This window comes from Engraulis encrasicolus, chromosome 7 (genome assembly GCF_034702125.1).
Source record: "Engraulis encrasicolus isolate BLACKSEA-1 chromosome 7, IST_EnEncr_1.0, whole genome shotgun sequence".
NCBI classification, from domain to species: Eukaryota; Metazoa; Chordata; class Actinopteri; order Clupeiformes; family Engraulidae; genus Engraulis; species Engraulis encrasicolus.
In genome coordinates, this window is record NC_085863.1 from 42,389,384 (window position 1) to 42,410,405 (window position 21,022).

General features: G+C 44.1%; 2 protein-coding genes across 3 annotated transcripts in view; both read left to right on the forward strand.

Moving 5' to 3' along the window:
- The window catches only part of LOC134451852 (inactive serine/threonine-protein kinase TEX14-like), a 20,950-nt gene extending 18,047 nt beyond the window's left edge, over window positions 1–2,903 (forward strand). The window contains exons 17-22 of the mRNA XM_063202250.1: window positions 562–828; window positions 1,124–1,299; window positions 1,882–1,965; window positions 2,160–2,244; window positions 2,427–2,496; window positions 2,855–2,903. Of these exons, the coding sequence (XP_063058320.1) occupies window positions 562–828; window positions 1,124–1,299; window positions 1,882–1,965; window positions 2,160–2,244; window positions 2,427–2,496; window positions 2,855–2,903 (731 nt within the window). The remainder of the gene's footprint in view (window positions 1–561; window positions 829–1,123; window positions 1,300–1,881; window positions 1,966–2,159; window positions 2,245–2,426; window positions 2,497–2,854) is intronic.
- Window positions 2,904–3,701: 798 nt separating this feature from the next.
- Window positions 3,702–20,977, forward strand: LOC134452926 (serine/threonine-protein phosphatase 4 regulatory subunit 2-A-like). 2 transcript variants are annotated; one of them, XM_063203602.1, is made up of 10 exons: window positions 3,702–3,862; window positions 4,563–4,669; window positions 5,399–5,579; window positions 8,836–8,973; window positions 9,677–9,823; window positions 10,010–10,076; window positions 14,080–14,244; window positions 19,509–19,581; window positions 19,842–19,936; window positions 20,106–20,977. In XM_063203602.1, exons 1-10 carry the CDS (start codon window positions 3,721–3,723, stop codon window positions 20,170–20,172), a joined length of 1,182 nt encoding a protein of 393 aa, XP_063059672.1. In that variant the 5' UTR covers window positions 3,702–3,720; the 3' UTR covers window positions 20,173–20,977. The 2 variants fall into 2 exon arrangements, with proteins under 2 accessions (XP_063059672.1, XP_063059673.1); XM_063203603.1 differs by having other exon boundaries at window positions 19,848–19,936.
- Window positions 20,978–21,022: the final 45 nt, after the last annotated feature.

A 21,022-nucleotide genomic window follows, 5' to 3' on the forward strand; every position in this document is an offset into this window, starting at 1 on the left:
TAAATAAAATTGACTTGACTTGACTTGACTAAACACAGAACATAACAAGCAATGATCAAGTAGAAATTAATAACATTTACCTTTACCACACTTTCTGTGTTCTACGCCCAGTTGTGGAACTAGTGGAACTATCTCAAAGGCTCCATGAGCAGTCCTGAGCCGCCATTGTTGTGTAAGAAAACATGAAGGTCGATAGAATTGGCTGAACTCACCAATAACGTCATAGCATCTCATGTCACATGATCATGATCTGACCAATACCATCTCGTCAGGCAGCCTGGAAGACACAACCGAGCGCATATGTTAGCAATTCTTTGGGTAAATGTGTATACAGTATAATCATATGGGGAAATGCTGAAGTGAATGGCACTTAATGGGGACAAGCTAACATGAATGCACCTTTATGGGAAAGTGCTAACATGTATGTAGCCCTATGGTGAAATGCTAATATGTTTAAAAAAGAAAACACCAAGATAGTCGAGACTAGCTAGCTAACACATTACACGCACATTACACACACATCACACACATACACTCTCCTCCCCACGGGTCTTTCCCCAGATGAAGTTGCTGAGCTGGTGTCGCGCATGGCGTGTGGTCGCCTGGGTTCCTGTGCGGCTCCACCAATCAGCAGTGAGAGTGAGGACTATGAGGAGGCGTCAGGGCAGCGTCAGCCGATAAGAGTCCAGAATGGAGAGTATCGACCAATCAGCAAACAGAGGGAGGAGTATCGGCCAACCAGCAGTGAGGACGCAGCACAGATCCCGGCCACCTCCCGCCACTCCCAGCAGGACCTGAAGCTGGAGAGCATCTTCAAGAGCTTCGCAGGTCACACACACACACACACACACACACACACACACACACACACACACACACACACACACACACACACACACACACACACACACACACACACACACACACACACACACACTACACAGTACACTACATTACATTACACTTAAATTATGCTTTTATCCAAAACGACTTACAGGATATTGGTTACAGTCCCTGAAGCAATGTGGGGTTAGGTTCCTTGCTCAAGGGACTTCAGTACACACACAAATCTCTGTGTCAGTTCTGTAATTCATGTTGTGTGTGTGTGTGTGTGTGTGTGTAGGGGCTGAGACTAGTGAGGATGAGGAGGTGTGTGTGTCCAGCAGTAGGACCTTCATCACTCTGGCTCAGGAGGTGTCAGAGGGCGTCACGCCAGCCGCGGCCACCAGGAGCAGCACTGAGCAGCACAGCAGCACACAGCACCACCAGCAGCAACAACTCTCACCAGACAGCACGCTGGTAACACAACACTACATTAAAGGGACACTGTGTGAGATTTTTAGTTGTTTATTTCCAGAATTCATGCTGCCCATTCACTAATGTTACCTTTTTCATGAATACTTACCACCACCATCAAATTGTAAGTATTCATTATGACTGGAAAATTTGCACTTTTCATACATGAAAAGGGGGATCTTCTCCATGGTCGGCCATTTTGAATTTCCAAAAACAGCCATTTTTAGCTGCAAAAATGACTCTACTTGGACCATACTAGGAAATATTTGTTTATTACTTAGTAAACTTTCATGTAAAGATCAAATTTGGCCATAGGCAGCCCAGTTTCAATGAGCAGCATAGTTGCAGTACCTTTTTTGACCATTTCCTGCACAGTGTCCCTTTAAACAACCTGTGTGTGTTTGTACAGTGGTCAAAGTCAACCTTTTCTTCACGCACACTAGACATGTGTGTGTGTGTGTGTGCCGCCCTTACCTCTCAAACACCTGCTACAACACGGGTATGGGTGTATGTGTGTGTGTGTGTGTGTGTGTGTGTGTGTGTGTGTGTGTGTGTGTGTGTGTGTGTGTGTGTGTGTGTGTTCAGTTAGAGGACTCGGACTCAGACTCGGAGATGCACTCTATGATTGAAGAGTCCAGCATGTACCACACACCTGGGCCTGGAACTGAGGTAACATGCACATCACTGTGGAGTGTGTGTGTGTGTGTGTGTGTGTGTGTGTGTGTGTGTGTGTGTGTGTGTGTGTGTGTGTGTGTGTGTGTGTGTGTGTGCTGAGGTTCCATATACAGTACTACTTACCAGGGACTGGAAGACCACAATGGAGTCTGTGTTCGTGTGTATGTGTGTGTGTGTGCGTGTTTCAGGACCCCACTACTGAAGAGGAGGATTTAGATGTGACAGTGGAGGTGTGTCGACCTGCCTCTCTCTCCATGGACAGTCACACAGGAGGTAAAGACTTGAAGCACACACACACAGCACAAATGCACAAATACACAGAGCACTACAGATCACCTCAACGTAACCGTCTATGCCTGTGTCTTGGTGTGTGTTTGTGTGTGTGTGTCTGTCTTTGTGTGTGTGTCTTGGTGTGTGTGTGTGTCTTGGTGTGTGTGTGTGTGTGTGTTTGTCAGAGTGTGTCTCAGCTCTGCATAGTGCAGAGGAGCAAGAAGAGGAATGTGACCAGGAGCTTCAAGACGTCAGGTAACGCACACACGCGCGCAATTGGTTGGTAATTGGTTTGGTCTCACTGCACACCAGAGTATGATCAGCCAAAACAGTCAGCAGAAAGCACGAGGAGGTCACAGGAGAGAGAAGTAAACATAAAAGACCATCCTCAATAGCACCAGAAGTAGTACCGGCACAATACTATACAGCCAGTACCAAACCATGATGCCACAGTCAGTAGTTATGAAGTTTCAGACATGTGCTGGTAGTAACGTCCCAATAGTGCAGACCTCTCGTGGTTTCAGCCTCTTTGTGTGTGTTTGTGTATGTGTCTGTCTCTGTGTGTGTGTGTGTGTGTGTGTGTGTGTGTGTGTGTGTGTGTTGGTCTCCACAGGTGTGTGTCGTGTAATAAGCAGATTGATGATCCATCTCTACTACGGTAAGATACTCTCCTCTGTGGTGTCTGACTGACCTGAGCTTTGTGTGTGTGTGTGTGTGTGTGTGTGTGTGTGTGTGTGTGTGTGTGTGTGTGTGTGTGTGTGTGTGTGTGTGTGTGTGTGTGTGTGTGTGTGTGTGTGTGTGTATGCATATGGGGAGTTAATGAAAGTTTTGTTAAAAACGGAAGTAGGGAGAAGCATAACGAAATTGACACGCCCTAATTAACCAACTGCACCTTATTCTCGACTCAACTGTCTTTCGGTGGAATGTCAGTGTAACGAGATTCGGCACGCCCCTTAATTAACCACATTGCATTTATTCTGCACTCACCTGTCTTCCAGCAGAAACTTGCTTTCTTGCTTGCACCCACCACCTCCCTTGTGCCGATGTTCGATTGATTCGTTGGGCGTCCTGTCCTCGCGTCCGCTCTTTTTAACCTTGCTCACCATTGCTCTCTTACCATTCACCGGCTGGGGGGGGGGTGGTTGCCTTCAGTACCCCAGATCTCCAGACCTCAAGAATGTGAACCATTGGTTTTCAGCACCATGGCCAGCGACCTTGCCCAATACGTAACCAAATTTCCACCATGTAATTCATGCCCAACTCATTGCAAGCGCCTTGAGTGCTCGTGGTGCCACTGACTTCGTGCAGCACTCGATCAGTCCACTCTCCCCGAATGTCATGCGGTCACAAGAAGCCTGTTCTCCAGAAGATGTATGCATACCTGCTTATCCACATTTCAGGTCGTGAGCTAGTGAAATAACAATATTACCTGTGTGTTTGTATCTGTGTGTGTATGTTTCTCTGTGTGTGTGCGTGTGTATGTTTCTCTGTGTGTGTGTTAGGAGGTTGCCAGATCTGTCTGCTGGTTTTGCGGAGATCTCCAGCATCAGCTGTTCCCCAGCGCAGCAAAACATCCCACTGAGCAGAAGACCCTCATACAGCACTCCACGAAGCCCTCACAGTAATACACACACACTTTGATGCTTCTCATGTCATTCCTCCTGTCGTTTCTTCCATTCCTCTGTTCGTGCCCCTCCTTTCGTCCCTCAGCAAGCAGTATACTGATCACAGGTACAAACTAGACATTAAATAAACTAAATCCTGTTCGGCTGCACTTTTGAGATTATGCAGAGTGGTGCGACTGCCTCGATGCATTTGGGGGAGATCAGAGTTGGACATCTTACTTAGCCATACTGATGGCATATCAACCAGACAACAAAGCTGTGTTACCACTTTCAACAGTGGATTTCAACAAAATACATGCAATCAGCAAATGCACTTTGCATTTTCACAAGCCAAACGCTGTGCTGTTTCGCCCTCATGTGACATGAACCATTGATTGTATACAAGGAGGTTCAAGCAGAGGTGAAAAATGAAAAGAGAACCAAAACAGAACACACATTATTCCCGATTGTTCATGTGCCACAGCCCGGAACTCGGTTGTTTCGTCAGCAATGTCGTCAGCCATCTCAAGAGCTCCCCAGAACCTGAAGCCGGCAGTAGCTCTGCCCGAACCTAATTGATGAGGTATTGATTATGTATGGCTCTGTTGTCTCCACAGCAGCCATATACTGGAAGCCTCCACTGGAGTCCAGACACACAAACACATTACACGCACACACACACACCGGATTGACTATGTATTGATGGGTCGTCTGCAGGGTCTGTGCACCAGAGCCGTATACCCGGAGCCCCCACCGCAGTCCAGGCACTGCCCTCTCTGCAGAACCTCCTGGACACACACACACCCAGCCACACACCCAGCCAGGTAACACACACACACACACACATAACACACACATACACTGCGATTGTTGGCCTGAATTTGCAACGATTTGTCAGTCGCACGACTTTTTTGGAATCAATCGTGAGTGTACATGGGGTAACAACAAGGAATTTCATCTAGCAATCAGCAATCGTATCGTTGCAAGAAAATCAAAACTGTTTGAAATCCTGATTGCCCCTTGCGAGTGAAGTGAGTGTTGAAGCAGTGCTGCCACCCAAATTGACACTTCACAAAAAAGCGCAAATTGCCAGGGCAGTGTGTTTCACTCTTGAGCGCATCCTCGCCTTCACCTCAGGAGCGTGTTTTCCTTACCCGTTCTTTTCGTCTTCAGCCATCGGGTTGTTAAGTGTGAGGACACGAGTCGTGAGATGTGAACGTTTCAACCCAATTCGCTAAAAGCGACTCACTCTTACAGTGCAGGAGCTGAAGACCCACGATTGAAAAATATTGCACGGTGTATGCCCAGCTTTAGACACACACACTCAGACACTCTACAGATACACACACACAGACACTCTAATGCCACCGATGCTGACCTTGTCGTCATTATTGATGCTGATATTAATCATTCTATTAGTGCTGTGATGACAGGTGTGTGACATAATAATGTAAAATATTGTGTGTGTGTGTGTGTGTGTGTGTGTGTGTGTGTGTGTGTGTGTGTGTGTGTGTGTGTGTGTGTGTGTGTGTGTGTCTGTCTGTCTGTCTAAGGAGTCGGCCTCCACTTCCAAAGCCACTGAGGAGTCTGACGAGGAGGAAGCTGATTCATCGGCCGCCAGCCAATCAGGCTTCTTGTCAGTGAGCTCACGGCAGCTACGCGAGACAGGATTGGCTGAGGAAGGGAGAAGGGGCATGTCTGGTGGAGATGTGGAGGCGGAGTCAGATGATCAGGGTACGTATGGCACAAGTCTGATGTAAATCTCTTATTTTTAAATCAAATTTTTATTATGATTTTGTTATAACAGAATTACAAATCATGCAAAATGGGAAAAAGAGGGAGGGGCAGGGGAGACAAGACTCGACAAACATGACACAGACACATAACAACTGCAAAGACAAGAAACAGACAAACATAAAGATAAAACACAAGACAAAAACTAAAAATAAAACAAAAAAGGCTCTAGTGTCCCATCAAGTCTTTGATAGAGTCTGCTAGGTTACGCCAAAAGTCCAAAGTCTTTTCTGAAGCTCCATTGACTCTAGCTGTGGATAGTTCCATGAATTCATATAACATCCAAAAACGTCGTCTTGGCAGCGGTTAGTCCAGCATAGATTCCCCTCTGAGTTACTCCAGCAACACAGAGAGGCGACAAGTCATTCAAAATCAAAACACCCATGTGAACAGGCACATTGACAGTGAACAAACGAGACAGACAAGATGCAACATCACTCCAAAACTGAGAGACAGGGCCACAGTCCCATAACATGTGGAGAAAGGTGCCGTGAGATTGAGTCTAGGCTATTGACTACTTTCATGTGGTGCATCCTTACAGGGGCCAGATAGGTTCTATGGATGAAGTTATAATGAATGTGTTGGTGATCAGGATCAGGATGCTGGACCAAACGTTGTCCCAATCAAATTCTTCGCTTAGATCAGGACAGTCCCGCAACCAGACCCTTTCTATAGGAAGGCCAATATGTTTGGGTATGACCAAGAAGTGGTAACGCCTAGATACCATACCTTTTGTTGATGACTGACTAGTAAACAGTTTACGGATAGAATGAGTAGGCAAGGAACTTTGCCAGGGGACACCATGTGCTTTGAGCGCAGATCTTAATTGTAAATAGAAAAAAAAGGTAGAACGTAGCAAATTGAATGTATTTTGTAAGTCAGAGAATGGTAACAAGCCAGAGTCACTGAATATATCTTTTAATTACCGTATTTTCCGGACTACAAGTCGCACTTTTTTTCATGGTTTGGCTGGACATGCGACATATACTCTGGTGCGACATATATATGTTTTTTTTTCTCCACGGGAGAGCACTATGTGCGCAACTAGGCCTATGTTGTGTTGCTTAATACCACTGATAGAAAAAATGTTAGCCTACAACTTGGGCTACCAGAACAAAAAATAGCATTTACAATGACGACTGAAATAGAAATATAGCCTACCACCCAAAAGAAGTTAATATAGCCTACTGCTGAGTTCAAGCTGAAAGTAATTAAATATGCAGCCGAAAATGGCAATAGGGCAGCTGAACGAAAGTTTGGATGCAATGGAAAACTGTTTGGGGACTGGAGAAAAGCGGAGGAAAATGTGTTCTCGAACAACGCGCGCTGCGAGTCAACGGTCTTGTTACGGGCTCCATGACATTGCCAAAGAAATGAATAGGACTTTTGCGGAAGTCAGGGAGCTCGTGGATGTATCGCGTTATGCAATGCAATCCCCTCTCGTGGATTTATTTGCGCTATGCAACGCAATCTCCTCTCTATCCGAGAACGAGCGTCTGTGTTATTAAAGACAGTCAGCCGACTTCCAGGTGAAAATCGGTCATTTCCGCGAGTTTCTGACAAACGAGCACAACGTGACACTACCATAGGCTACACAACATGGATGAAATCCCCCTCACCTTTGATAACGCCATGGGCTGAAGTCTCAGAAAAGGGGGTAAAGAAAGGCGTGCTCTGGAGACGGAACAAGTTGCCTCGAACCCTCCCACGGTCCAAACGCAAAACAAAGCCGAAAATTGAATGTTGTTCTGACTACAGGGCAACATGGCGCGTTATCACTGTTTCTTCCTCTTTTTCTTTTTGTGGTTTTATGGCGGTTGGCAAACCATCTTAGTTGGTGCATTACCACCACCTCTGAATGCGTTGCCACTGCTTCAGATGCTGGTTTAAAACAATGCCGTCTTTGAGCAGCAGCTTACCATGCGCCAGTTATCACAACATAGATTCCATGGATAGAATAACCTTTCAAAAATGTGCGACGATTAGTCCGGTGCGACGTATATATGTTTTTTTCATCTTCAAAATGCATTTTTGGGCCGTTGCGACTTAAACTCCGGAGCGACATATAGTCCAAAAAATACGGTAATGAACCCCTTGTTGTTCCCAATGCGGTGCTGTTACAGGACTCCCACCTATCAGTAACAACTTATTGTGGAATACAGGGGAATGTGAGTGCCAGTTACAGTTTATGCGAGAAAACTTTTCTACTACCCGCCAGATCCTGATGAGATGAGAGATGATGGGCCCAAATCTTAGTTGGTCTGATGTAAATCTGGTGTAATTCATGCCACCATTTTCACGGATACTTACCACCACCATCAAATTCTAAGTATTCATTATGACTGGGAAAATTACACTTTTTCATGAAAAGGTGGATCTTTTTCCTGTCCGCTATTTTGGACTTCCAGAAGGAGACATTTTTAGGTGCGTCCTAGCATCTCTATAAGAGGGTATGTCCGTCCGTCGGTCTGTCCATCTGAAATGCATTCTTTAAATCGGCCAAAACCCAATCTTCTCCGCCATTTTCCGCGTAACTCTCTTCATATTTGTGCTTTTGGATGCGTCTTTGTCCGCCTGTCGGACTTGTTAGTTGCAAAAGTTACTGTACTTTGGTCATACTAGGAAACACTAGTTTATCATGAAAAGATAACATTTGGGAATTAGCAGCATAGTTGCAGTACCTACTCTGGCCACCATCCTACATACTGTAGATCTCTAAAGCAGGGGTGGGAAACCTACAGTATGTCTGGAGGGCCGTTCGCAGCCCTTGAGGCCGTTTTATCCGGCTCCCGAGAAAATGTCAATGTTATGCAGCTTCACATGAAATATGACATATTTTGAAAGGAATCGTAGAAATTACAATTGCAATACAGTTAAGTTATATTCAGGGGACCTACAGAAGGCGTGGTCTGTTTTAAAGGTGGCTGCCTTCAGTATAGGCCTAAAGTGCAGGGTACATGGTGCGGCCCTCGGAGGACTTTTACGACCCTCGGAGTAATTTGAAGTGGCCCCTCGAATGAAAAAGGTTTTCCACCCCTGCTCTAAAGCAACTGTCGACTTAACAGGGTACGCACACATCGGAGTCATATCGTACCTCTACATTTGGCTGTTGAAAATGTACATGATGGATGGGCATAGGTTTATGTATTTGTCTCGCCATCCTAACCTGTGTGTGTGTGTGTGTGTGTGTGTGTAGATGAGGAGGATGATAGAGCATCTGCATCTGTGTGTAGCGGTGGTGGTGTGTGTGAGGCTCCTCGGTCCTTCAGCCCCTCGTCATCAGAGGAAGAGGAGCAGCCCTCTCGCACTGCATCACTTGCAGCCTTCGAGGAAGGTGGGTGGACCTGGGGGACCTGCATTTGTTAACCCATTTTGTCCTAAGCCCTTTTTGGGAAAGGGTGCCCTCTTCCTATTAAATCCTAAATTATTCAGCCTCCGAAGCAAACATGAAATGAGTTACATTGACAAGCCAAGACCCTCCCCTTGCATTGTAATGTGTTCATTCAGCTCTAACATACCCACATAGTTAATAAAACAGCTAAAATCTCAAAATCCTGAAAAACCTGTATATGTGTCTCCAGGACACAATGGGTTAATGCACAGGGGCGGTCCTTGGGGCGGGCCAATTTGCCTGGGCCATTGTGAAACCCTGCGCCCGACAATGTGAAAACGCTATATAGCGGTATTAATGTGTTATTTACTCACCATTACCACTCTATTGCAATAATAGCATGGTATTTAGTGGGGTTTTTTGTCAATTTGGGGGGAGTCCTCATCTTAGGATTGCTACTGTTCCTATTTGTTTGTTTATGTATACCTGTTTCTGTGTGTGTGGATAAGTACCTATGTGTGTACTGTGTATGCATAGGCTACCTACACCCATGTGTGTGTACTTTTATGTGTGTGTAACTATTTATACCTGTACATGTGTGTAGTGTACATATCAGTGGGTGTGCTTGGCTGTCTGTCTGCCTGTGTATGTGTGTAAGCCTCCATGCTTACCTCTGTGTGTGTGTATGTGTGTGTGCACGGTATAGAGGAGGAGCGTATGCTATCGCAGGAGAGGGAGAAGGAGGAGACTGATGATGAGGAGGATGATGAGGATGACGATGGGGAGGGCTCTCAGACTGAAGGCCGACCCTCTGATGATGACTTCATATCAGTAGGGGACAGCCCTGACAGAGGTGACACATACACTTGCACAGCCCTGGTAGAGTGATACACACACACACACACACACACACACACACACACACACACACACACACACACACACACACACACACACACACACACACACACACACACACACGCAACCCTGACAGAGTCAACACATAGTTAACTGTGTTTGTGTGTGTGTTTTAAAATAGGTCCTGAAGTGGAGGTATACGATATGGTGAGGCACCAGCCAGCAGAGGGCATGGAGGAGACACAACGGTGAGAAGACACACACACACACACACACACACGATGCGGAAACCGGCCATCCATACTGTTCTGCCTGGCCTGAGAACAGCTACACAGGTGCCATGACAGCATAGTGACATGCGTGCGTTGTGCATAGGTGTTGTGTTACTGTAGGGCAGGCGTCACCAACGTTGTGCCCGCGGGCGCCAGGTAGCCCTCCAGGAGCTTCTGAGGTGCCCACCAAGGATGTTAATAAATAGTCACTACTTCAAGATTTTAGTCACAGTTAATGCTTTTCTGTATATAATTATGAGATTATTTCTTTATAGCCTATAAAGAATATTCCTTATAACTTTTAAGCAAATAATCATTCAATCTAGTGTGATTTGGGAATGATGTCAAGACATCAATAAAGGGTTTTGAACAAAAGTAGCCCTCGGGTAGCTTTCAGTAGCCCTCGGGTAGCCCTCGGTAGCCCTTGGTAGCCCTCAGACCCAGAAAGGTTGGGGACCCCTGCTGTAGTGTGTACTGGAGGATGGCTACAGCGTTCTGTTGGGTAGAACAAATGATAAGTGAAAAGTAAGCATGCAGAACATTTTCTTTTAAGAACATAAGGTCTTTACGAGAGGAAGACAAGAAGGAATACTATAAAGGGGGATGTGTGCATGGTGTGTGATGCACAAATGATGGAAATAAATAATGGAAATAATCAGTAGAGTATGCAGCATATCTACGTATATGCACTATATCTGTATGCAGCAGGTAAGATCAGCATGTGATGGTGGTGGGGGACTGATGTGGTGCCATGAGAAGAGTTCAATGTGTGTATCTTTAGGAGAATGACTACTAGTGGGGTCGTAATAGGCTCAGTCATTTCAAATTGGTGTTAAAGTTTGGTTTTCACTTTCAAGTTGAAGTTTTGGGTCTATAGAACTATTTGAGTTCGAGTGTCAAACACACAGATAACAAAATGGCCTGCGGGGGGCGCTCTAAAATATATAAACTGCTATAACTTTTGATTAGTTAAACCAAATTTAACATATGAGCTATGTATGGATTCAGCATGAAGAGGAGAAACCGGTGAGCTAAGTATTTGGTTACCAGATTAAAGACACACTATGTAAAAAACACACTTTTAGCCAATTGACAGCTAAATCCGGGGTTTTTTAAGATAAAGGGTGGAAATGCCATCAAAGTTGCAATGAAACATAATTTATTGTTACAAGTTATTGTAAACAAAGCCTGGGTTATCACTTAACTTGATTTGTTCAGAATATCCCTGAAGCACACAGATACTAATAGGATACCTATACACAAATATGGCTGCATATAGCCCAAGTTATGTGATATTTAGCACCCAACTTGCAACTTTGAGTGTATGAATTTAGGAACATGAGTACCAGCTTTTTGTTCCAATTAAGCCATAATTTTATTCACAACTTAAAAACTGTATATCTGGAAGAAAGTAAATCAATAATAATAATAATAATAATAATAATAATAATAATAATAATAACAATAAATACTATGGGGAGCATCATTTTTTCCTGCATTCAAAAAGCAAACAGAAGACCACAGGGCTAACATATTCCAATACTCCACTCTACAATAACTATGACAGAGAACAGATGCAAAAACAGTCAGTGGTCAGTCTTAGAAATTGCATGTGCACTTGCACAGACGTGTGCACTTTAACTCTGCCTTTATGCACTTGCACCGAGATCTGGCAGGTCTATTTGTACAAGTACTAGTACAGCTGCACTTCACCTCTAGTTGGAATACATCTTTGGCAACTGCATCTTTGGTAGTGTAGTCCAAATCTGGGAACTGTTCATTTGTTACCAGATTGGCAGGCATTTCTGGCAAATGCAGATGATAAGAACGGTTTTCATTCCTGTCAGCTGGTAACAAATGGACAGTTCCCAGATGACAGAGATGTCCTCATAACAGTACATGATTGTGTCTACCATGTATGAAATAGTCCTATAGTATTATTTAGTATGCTTGCCAAAGGCCTCTGCTTGCCGCCAGCAAGCATACTAATTGTTCTCCAACAGTTTATTTAGTATGCTTGCGGGAAAGCATACCAATTGTTCATCAACAGTTTATTATTATTCTATTTTTCCATTCACCTTGGCCTATGGGAATCACCATTCATTAGTACGCCGGCTTTGAATCGTTGCAGCGTTCGAGATAGAGACATGGTTCGAGTCCCAAATTGAACGGCTCGAAAAGGGCTCACTCAGGGTGGTGTATTTTTTGCTGGCCTACCCCCTTTCATTCGTTCACCAGACTCTGTTTTCCCCCTCATTGAAATTAATGGTAGAATGGTCAAGATGATGATGTCACAAACTGTGGCAGTTACAGTGAGAGGCGACCTGTCCTAGGGTTTTTAACTAGGTATCAACTAGGTAAAGGCATTGTCAGAGAGGTCTTGGCTCTGAATATAAACTGTGTGAAGATCATAAGCCAAATAGTAAAAATGTTTCATAGGGTGCAGTTTTAAAATCGCTATGATGTGACCCCATTCACTTACGAAAAAAAATATGTGAACAGCTCCGCGCATAGGCCTGAAAATGTCCATTTTTTGACTGTACCATTTTGCACAGAAAAGTGATCTCAGCGTTGACATGAAGAGCAGGGTTGTGCCATTTGTGTGTCAATATCATCTGACTACTTGCAAAACTTTTGGACATATGACTGTGTAAAAATAAAGCTATTGACCGCCAAATTGTCACCTTTAGAATCTTCATTCATACACACACACACACACCAAGGAGGTATACATTACTTACTGTATCATTGACACACACACATGCAGCCATGTAGAACTTTAGACCTCTGCTGTCACCTGGACAACCATGGCCTAATATGCTGCTGTGGCCACTGTATACAGTAAGTGGGTGTTGTCTGTCAGAGGGTTGCTGGTTTGAATCCCACCCTTACCTCTCCCTACCCACCCATTGCTGAAAGGCACCTGAAGCATCTCCACACACCTCTCTCTCTCTCTCTCTCTCTCTCTCTCTCTCTCTCTCTCTCTCTCTCTCTCTCTCTCACACACACACACACAGACAGATATACACACACACACACACTCAGACCTCTATCTCTTTCCCTCGTGTTTCTATGTGTGTATACAACAGCTCTGTGTGTGTGTGCATAAGCCGCAAGCATACTAATAGTATTGTCTCTCCGGAAAGTCTTTTTATTATTATTATTATTATTATTATTGTTATTATTATTAATTTATTTTCTTCCAGATATAATGTTTTTTGTGATTTTATGTGTGAATAGAATATGGCTTGATTGAAAAAAAGTCGATATTCATGATCCTAAATTCATACACTCAAAGTTGCAAGTTGGGTCCTAAATATCACATAGGCTTTATGCAGCCCTATTTGTGTATCCTAGGTATCTTTGTGCTTCAGGGATATTCTGAAAAAATCAAGTTGAATGATATCCCAGGCTTTATTTACAATAACTTGTAACAATAAATGATGTTTCATTGCAACTTGGAGGGCATTTCCACCCTTTATCTTAAAAAAACCCTGAATCTTGCTGTCCATGGGCTAAAAGTGTGTTTATGACATGGTGTGTCTTTAATCCGGTAACTAAATACTTAGCTCACCAGCTCCTCCTCTTAATGCTGAATCCATGCATACCTCATATGTTAAATTTGGTTAAACTAATAAAAAGTTATAGCAGTTTATATATTTTAGAGCGCCCCCCGCAGGCCATTTTGTTATCTGTGTGCTTGACCCTCGAACCCAAATTGTTCTATAGACCCTAAACTTCAACTTGGGAGTGAAAACCAAACTTTAACACAAATTTGAAATGACTGAGAAAAATTGCACATGCCTACGACCCCACTATACTTCTCCAGTATGTATTTTGATTTTTCAATGTTCATCTCCTTTTTGCCTCTGCTGCTAGTTCCAGGGTTTTCGATATAGAGACATTCTTCCCACTCTAAAATGTATGGCTCCGGTCAGATATTGTACATCACATTTGTGTGTGTGTGTGTGTGTGTCAGGGCCAGCTCCACTCTGGACGACGTGCTTCAGGGCATGCTGGAGCCATCCTCTAATCGAAGAGCCAGGAGCCCTGAGCGCTCAGCCAATCACAGAGCCAGGAGCCCCGAGCGCTCATCCAATCATAGAGCCAGGAGCCCTGGCACCCGTCTACACTCCAGACACGTGTGAGTTTCCTCAGTCACTCACTTCATACCAACTCTATAACTCTATGGGAAATAACCCAGACTGTTCTCAAACCAGGGTCTTCATGGGCATGCAAGCCATAACTCATAACTACACCAAGTCAACTCTATACCGAATGCTGCTCTTCACTCTCTAGACCACTACTACTCCTAACTACACTAACTCACTTCATAGCTACAGTACTTCACTTGTGTAATTAGACCAAGGCCCATTAGTATTGCTATCACTGTCTCTGTCTCTGGTTTTTGTAGGTATGTGAAAGCATTGGAAATTAATAGAAAATCGCAATTTTGGCCGTGATGATTCAAAAATGAAAATCTTGATTTATTTGTGATTGCACAGGAGGCAATATAGTAACCTGCCTTCGGGCGTCCTTGAAGCCAGAATATGTTGACAGGCTGGTGTTTCTGACCAAAATGATGACAATACAGTTTTATTTTGTTCATCCCTTGTAATAAAGTAGAGTCATAAATGAAGGTTCCGTGACCAACCTCTGGCAACAATGTTTTGATGATTGATTTGACCTCTATGGACCCTTTAGAAAAGATTTAGCCCCCATGTCCCTCGCAAAAATCCCGGGCTTTTTTGCTAGAGAGCCAAATTCAAAATGGTGTCCAGCGGCATCTCTAAAAAATAACTTTTGATCTGGATGACCTAGAATCATGTATGAAGGCACTTTTTCATACAAGTCAACCATGAGGATTCCAAATCTGACATAATTTTGGTAATAAAACTTCGTTTTGACAGCGAAATTCAAGATGGCCGCCATCTAGTACCGTTATTTTCGACCTTTTTAGGCCGTCACCGCCCAAAATTATCATATTTGGACTGGGAACCTCCCAATCTGTGTGACTGTATTTCTCATGTAAAGATATTGAGAGAATAGCTGATCTACAAGCCCAGAATTCCTCACATTGGGAGGCGTAGTGGGCTTGTAGATGGGCTATTTTAACAATGTGTCTTTTTTTAGTAGGCTATTATTTGACAATTTGGCCGATATTTTAGCATTGTTTGATGATTACTTTGGATGCAGTGATGGTCTTTCACTTTGAGAGTCCTTACATCATGACCCCACCCCCCCAAAACAGGGGGTCTTGACCCACAGGTTGAGAACCACTTATCTAGAAGGAAAAACCCTTCACGTTTCACATTTTCCAAGCATTCTTGCACAGAGAAGCCCGTTGAGGAACTCGAGGCAAGAGCTGCTGAAATGGAAGAAGTGTGCTCACAGCAGTGATCAACTTGGTTGAAGACAGTCAGTTTGTGAAGCTCCCCGAGCTGCAAGAACACTGTGTTGTTGAGGAATGTGTGGTCTTATTCAACCCCAATGGCACATACAGGAAGACGCAGAAGAGCAAGCTCATCTCGAAGATCTCCCTCCACCCTGTTTTGATTTAAGAATCCTATCTTGCTCTAATTGACATAGGCATGATCTGGAGGATGGGAACCCCATCAGCAGAAGATTAGCAGACACAGGATGGCACCCTATACAAGTAGTTTGGGCTATGCCCAAAAACTGTCATCCATCATCCTTGCCTTCTCATGCTCCCAGTATCATCGGTGCCAATGATCCCTACGATACATCATACTTAACAAAAGAAGACAAACGAGACCTGCGCATACATGGTAATGCACATACACATGAAATTGACAATTGGTCAATGACAGTCAGGTTGTAGTGGCCCTGTTGTTATTGATGCAGCTGATACCTGCTACGGCAGCTTCCTGGCATGCTATGCATTAAGAGAGACAAAGAGACTGTCCTCTTCTGTGACCTTTTGACAGAAGAGATGGCAGATAGCCTGTAAAACAGTGTAGCTGCACAATGCCATGATGCCAACTCAAGGTTCTATGAAAAAGGAAAATCATCAGTGTATGAGCTCCCAGGGTCACCCCTATGTTGCCCGGGAGCTATGTTCCCCGAGTCCTATGTTCCCCTGCCACCGGGGAACTTAGAACCCTTTTTTCAAAAAGGGGTTCTATTCCTGTTGCTTCCAAGAAGACTGCTGCCGCATGACTAGCGAGGGTTGTTGTTAGAGTTACGGTTAGGGTTAGGCTAGCCTCGCGAGCCATCCTACGTACTTCCGCCAAAGGATTGGCTCCACTACTGTAGTCTGGCCGTGCTTCTCTGTGGAGTGCCTGGAGCAGTAGAATTTTGATTGCAACGCCCCCTCCAGAAAACAGCCAATAATCGAATACGCCCCCCACGTGGGGGCGAAAGGGGGAAGACGCTCGTGACAATGACGTATACATCTGCGCCAGAGCCATTGGTCTGCGCTATGTTGTTGTTGAGTAACTGCCAGCGATTGGGTGAGAGGTGTCCAATACTTTCAAACCATAACTGAATGCAAACTTCCCGCTTCCTACAATCGCTTCAGAGCAAACAAATGCCAGACCATAAATACAAGATGAAATGGTAGTATTATGGGATGGTCAGGACCAGGCTAGGGTTAGGCTGCCACTGTTCGCAAACTTGACATGAAATACGCATGGCAACCGTTCGTGCAAGAGATATGCATGTGAAGCATCCTGGGCCATACAATGCGGGGAACATGGGACCCTTTTGAGAAAAAGGGTCGGTAGTTCCTCAGTCCCATACAAAGACCGGGAAATACAGGACCCGGGGAAGCTATACGCTATACTCCCAACCATGTTTGAGTGGCGATGGGTGGTTCTTTAGTGTGGGGTGGCGCACTAGATGCGGCAAGTAGTTGGGACAGAGGCAGTGTTTGCATAAGCTATCTGCATATGGAGGGAGACACATAAAAGACTTTCTATTCATGGTCTTCGACTTGGAAGCACAGGCTTCAGCCATGGTGCTACTTTTCTTGTCTGCATAGATCATCTGTCTCGTGAACACAAACAGCTGTTGTACTCCCTCTTCAAGGTGAACAGAGAGCAACCGAGAGTTGCTGCCTTGCCACAGAGCTCTTTATCACCTTTTCATGTACTGATGATTTTCCTTTTTCATAGAACCCTACAGGTAAGTTGGCATCACAGCCTGTAAAATAGTGTAGCTGCACAATGCAGTCTGCCATCTCTTGTCAGCAGGTCATGGAAGAGGACAGTCTCTTCGTTTCTCTTAATGCTTAGCATGCCAGGAAGCTGCCGTAGACATTGGTATCAGCTGCATCAATAACAACAGGGCCACTACAACCTGACTGTCATTGACCATCATAAACAGTGAAGAGCTTCAGACTGCTCAATGGTGTAGTCTTTTTCTTGTTTTTGACACTTTGACATTTTGAAAGATTTGGCAGATGGGAACTTGTCAATTTCATGTGTATGTATGTGCATTACCATGTATGCACAGGTCTCGATCGTCTTCTTTTGTAAAGTATGGTGTATCCGGCACCGATGATACTGGGAGCATGAGAAGGCAAGGATGATGGATAACAGCTTTTGGGCATAGCCCAACCTACTTGTATAGGGTGCCGTCCTGTGTCTGCCAATCTTCTGCTGATGGAGTTCCCATCCTCCAGATCATGCCTATGTCAATTAGAGCAGAGTTTCTCAAAGTGGAGCGCAAGCCTTCCTGGGGGGGCACGGAGGCATCACCGATTTGAATAGAATAGGAAATGAACACACATCTGCACTGCATTCGACTGCAGTCCCTCTTTGTTTTATCTCACCTTTTCTGCGCAGCAATCGCAAAATCAGTTTGCGCAAGTACTGCTTTTGCTTAGAAACCATTTATTTACTAATTTACCTCAGGTCAGACATAACTATGATAGCGCCAGCCAGAAGTGATTTTTACCCCACAAAAAGGGGGAAGGGCCACGGAGGCATCCAGACCCTCTGAGGGGCAAATGATGGGAAAAGTTTGAGAACCACTGAATTAGAGCAAGATAGGATTCTTAAATCAAAACAGGGTGGAGGGAGATCTTCGAGATGAGCTTGCTCTTCTGCGTCTTCCTGTATGTGCCATTGGGGTTGAATAAGACCACACATTCCTCAACAACACAGTGTTCTTGCAGCTCGGGGAGCTTCACAAGCTGACTTCAGCAGCTCTTGCCTCGAGTTCCTCAACGGGCTTCTCTGTGCAAGAATGCTTGGAAAATGTGAAACGTGAAGGTCTTTTTTTTAAACTAGATAAGTGGTTCTCAACCTGTGGGTCAAGACCCCCTGTTTTGGGGGGTGGGGTCATAATGTAAGGACTCTCAGAGTAAAAGACCATCACTGCATCCAAAGTAATCATCAAACAATGCTAAAATATCTGCCAAATTGTCAAATAATAGCCTACAAAAAAAGACACATTGTTAAAATAGCCCATCTACAAGCCCACTACGCCCAACAATGTGAGGAATTGTGGGCTTGTAGATCAGATATTCTCTCAATATCTTTACATGATAAATGGAGTCACACAAATTGGGAGGTTCCCAGTCCAAATATGATCATTTTTGGGCATTGTCGGCCTAAAAAGGTCGAAAATAACGGTACTAGATGGCGGCCATCTTGAATTTCGCTGTCAAAACGAAGTTTTATAACCAAAATGATGTCAGATTTGGAATCCTCATGGTTGACTCATATGAAAAAGTGCCTTCATACATGATTCTAGGTCATCCAGATCAAAAGTTATTTTTTAGAGATGCCTCTGGGCGCCATTTTGAATTTGGCTCTCTAGCAAAAAAGCCCGGGATTTTTGCGAGGGACATGGGGGCTAAATCTTTTCTAAAGGGTCCATAGAGGTCAAATCAATCATCAAAACATTGTTGCCAGAGGTTGGTCACAGAACCTCCATTTATGACTCTACTATAAAATACATTCTTGATTGATTTCATTTTGTGATTTGAAATATCATAATGCACAAAATTCAGTTGTTTGTTGTAGCAGCCATATGTCTTATCATTGTGTGTTTTTGTACTGTCTCTTGACATTGTTGCTCTTCAACGCACCGTAACTCTTTCACTGGTAGCTCACTGCAAGATGGCGGTTTTAGGATGTGCATACTCTTGAATATGAAATAAAGGATGTCAGCTTCGATCCAAATGATCGTGATGTTTTTTTTTTCATTCCATAATCGTGCTGCCCTAATTGAAAGTGCTATCAATTCCTAACCTGCCGAGCCAGAGCCAGATCAAAAACACAAACACATTAGTCTGGAATTGCACAGTTCGGGATAGCTGAGAGCTGTTACCGTTGGTTATGGTTCAAATGGCCTCTGCACTGCCTTAGCCAATGCTGTGTAAAGTGTAAAAGTAACGTGGTAATGTGTGTGTGTGTGTGTGTGTGTGTGTGTTTTCAGGATGATCATGGAGGCTGAGATGGATGTCGAGGGTGCGAGCAGCAGACCAGGAGGAGACACAGCAGAGCGTCAGGTGACAAACACACATGCACACAGGTTATAATAGCTCATCAAAAAGTGACAAAGTTTAAGATGTGGTTATCAGCTGCAGGAGGTATATAGTACGATAGTGGTAGTAATATAATAAATGTTAATGAATGCAATAAATGGTAGTGAGTGTGCCATACTAGAGTATATCTAAATGATAGTGTAGCATGTTATTTTATAATGTAATAATGAATTAAAATATTAATGAATGCAATATAACGGTCGTGAGTGTGGCATGTTTATCAGTTACAGGAAGTGGCGTCTGATCCTCCTGGCCTCGTCATGTCAGCCAAACCAGACGACCGAGCGGAGTACCAAGGCATCTGGAGTCACCCACACAGGTACACACACACACGGTCATGCATAGACATGTACCTATGGACACACACACTCAGGGTGCAAGGCCTGGTGTGTTGACTTCTTAACTACATCCTTAAGTACAGTGGCCATGTGTATAATGGTATGTCGTGTATGTACGTGTATGTGTGTGTGTGTGTTCGTGTGTGTCAGGGTGATTGTGCTGGAACACACTCCTGGGAAGGAGCCGTACAGGAGAACCAGAGAACCACAAGACTGACACCAACACTTTTGTCAGGTAGCCGTGGTTACACTCAAGTTGCCAAGGGGTGGAGCCTGTAACCGTGGTGGTTATCAGGTTGCCAAGAAGGACTGTGGTCTGTAGCCATGGGGATGTGCGGGATTGGAAGGTGGCCTGTCTCCATAGTGATAGTGGGCACGTTGTTGACGTCGCATGCAGAAACAGTCTGCTCAGTGTACATACGCAATGCAAAATTACGATGCATTCTGGTCAGAAATTTCAAACCAGAATGCACTGAAATGCCGAAGTGCGTATGCGTGCTGTGCAGACTACTTCTGCATGCGCCGTCACTGTCTTATCCAAGACGATACTCACGACCAAGTTGATGATATTGATGTTCTCAGCAGATAGAGCTCTCTAGTGTTTCCCTTTTGGGACAAAACCAATATTTAACATCTACAGGGTTTGAAATATTTAACTGGTTTTAGATTGCATATTTATGGCCCCCCAATATCTTCATCATTGATATTGACTTTGCAATGTTGCACTGTAAAAGTTCTCAATTTTATAGCCCAATGTTCAGTTTTTAAGACATTTTTAATCTTAGATCTTTGCAAAATCCTGTTCTGATTGATGAATCATTAATTAATCTGTGTTTTTGGGAAGTGCATTTGCTGATTTGCCAGACCGGTGTTGTTGTACATGTTTATAAGTCTTAAATGTGTTCCATTCAGAGATTTTAAATATTTAATATTTTTCATCCATGATTGCCATTAACTGTTTATTATTCAAAGTTGTTTGTTGTATTGTGGCACTATTTAAATAAATATGTAATGAATCAACACACACTTGTCTTCATCCATCTACCTGCTCTACACACATAAACCTT

Bases quoted from the DNA above. Each gene is read 5' to 3' on its own strand.
- LOC134452926 (XM_063203602.1), top strand. From the start codon at position 3,721: ATGTTTCTCTGTGTGTGTGTTAGGAGGTTGCCAGATCTGTCTGCTGGT. The intron at 8,974-9,676 runs GTGGGTGGACCT...TGCACGGTATAG, and splicing joins ACTTGCAGCCTTCGAGGAAG to AGGAGGAGCGTATGCTATCG. The intron at 10,077-14,079 runs GTGAGAAGACAC...TGTGTGTGTCAG, and splicing joins GGCATGGAGGAGACACAACG to GGCCAGCTCCACTCTGGACG.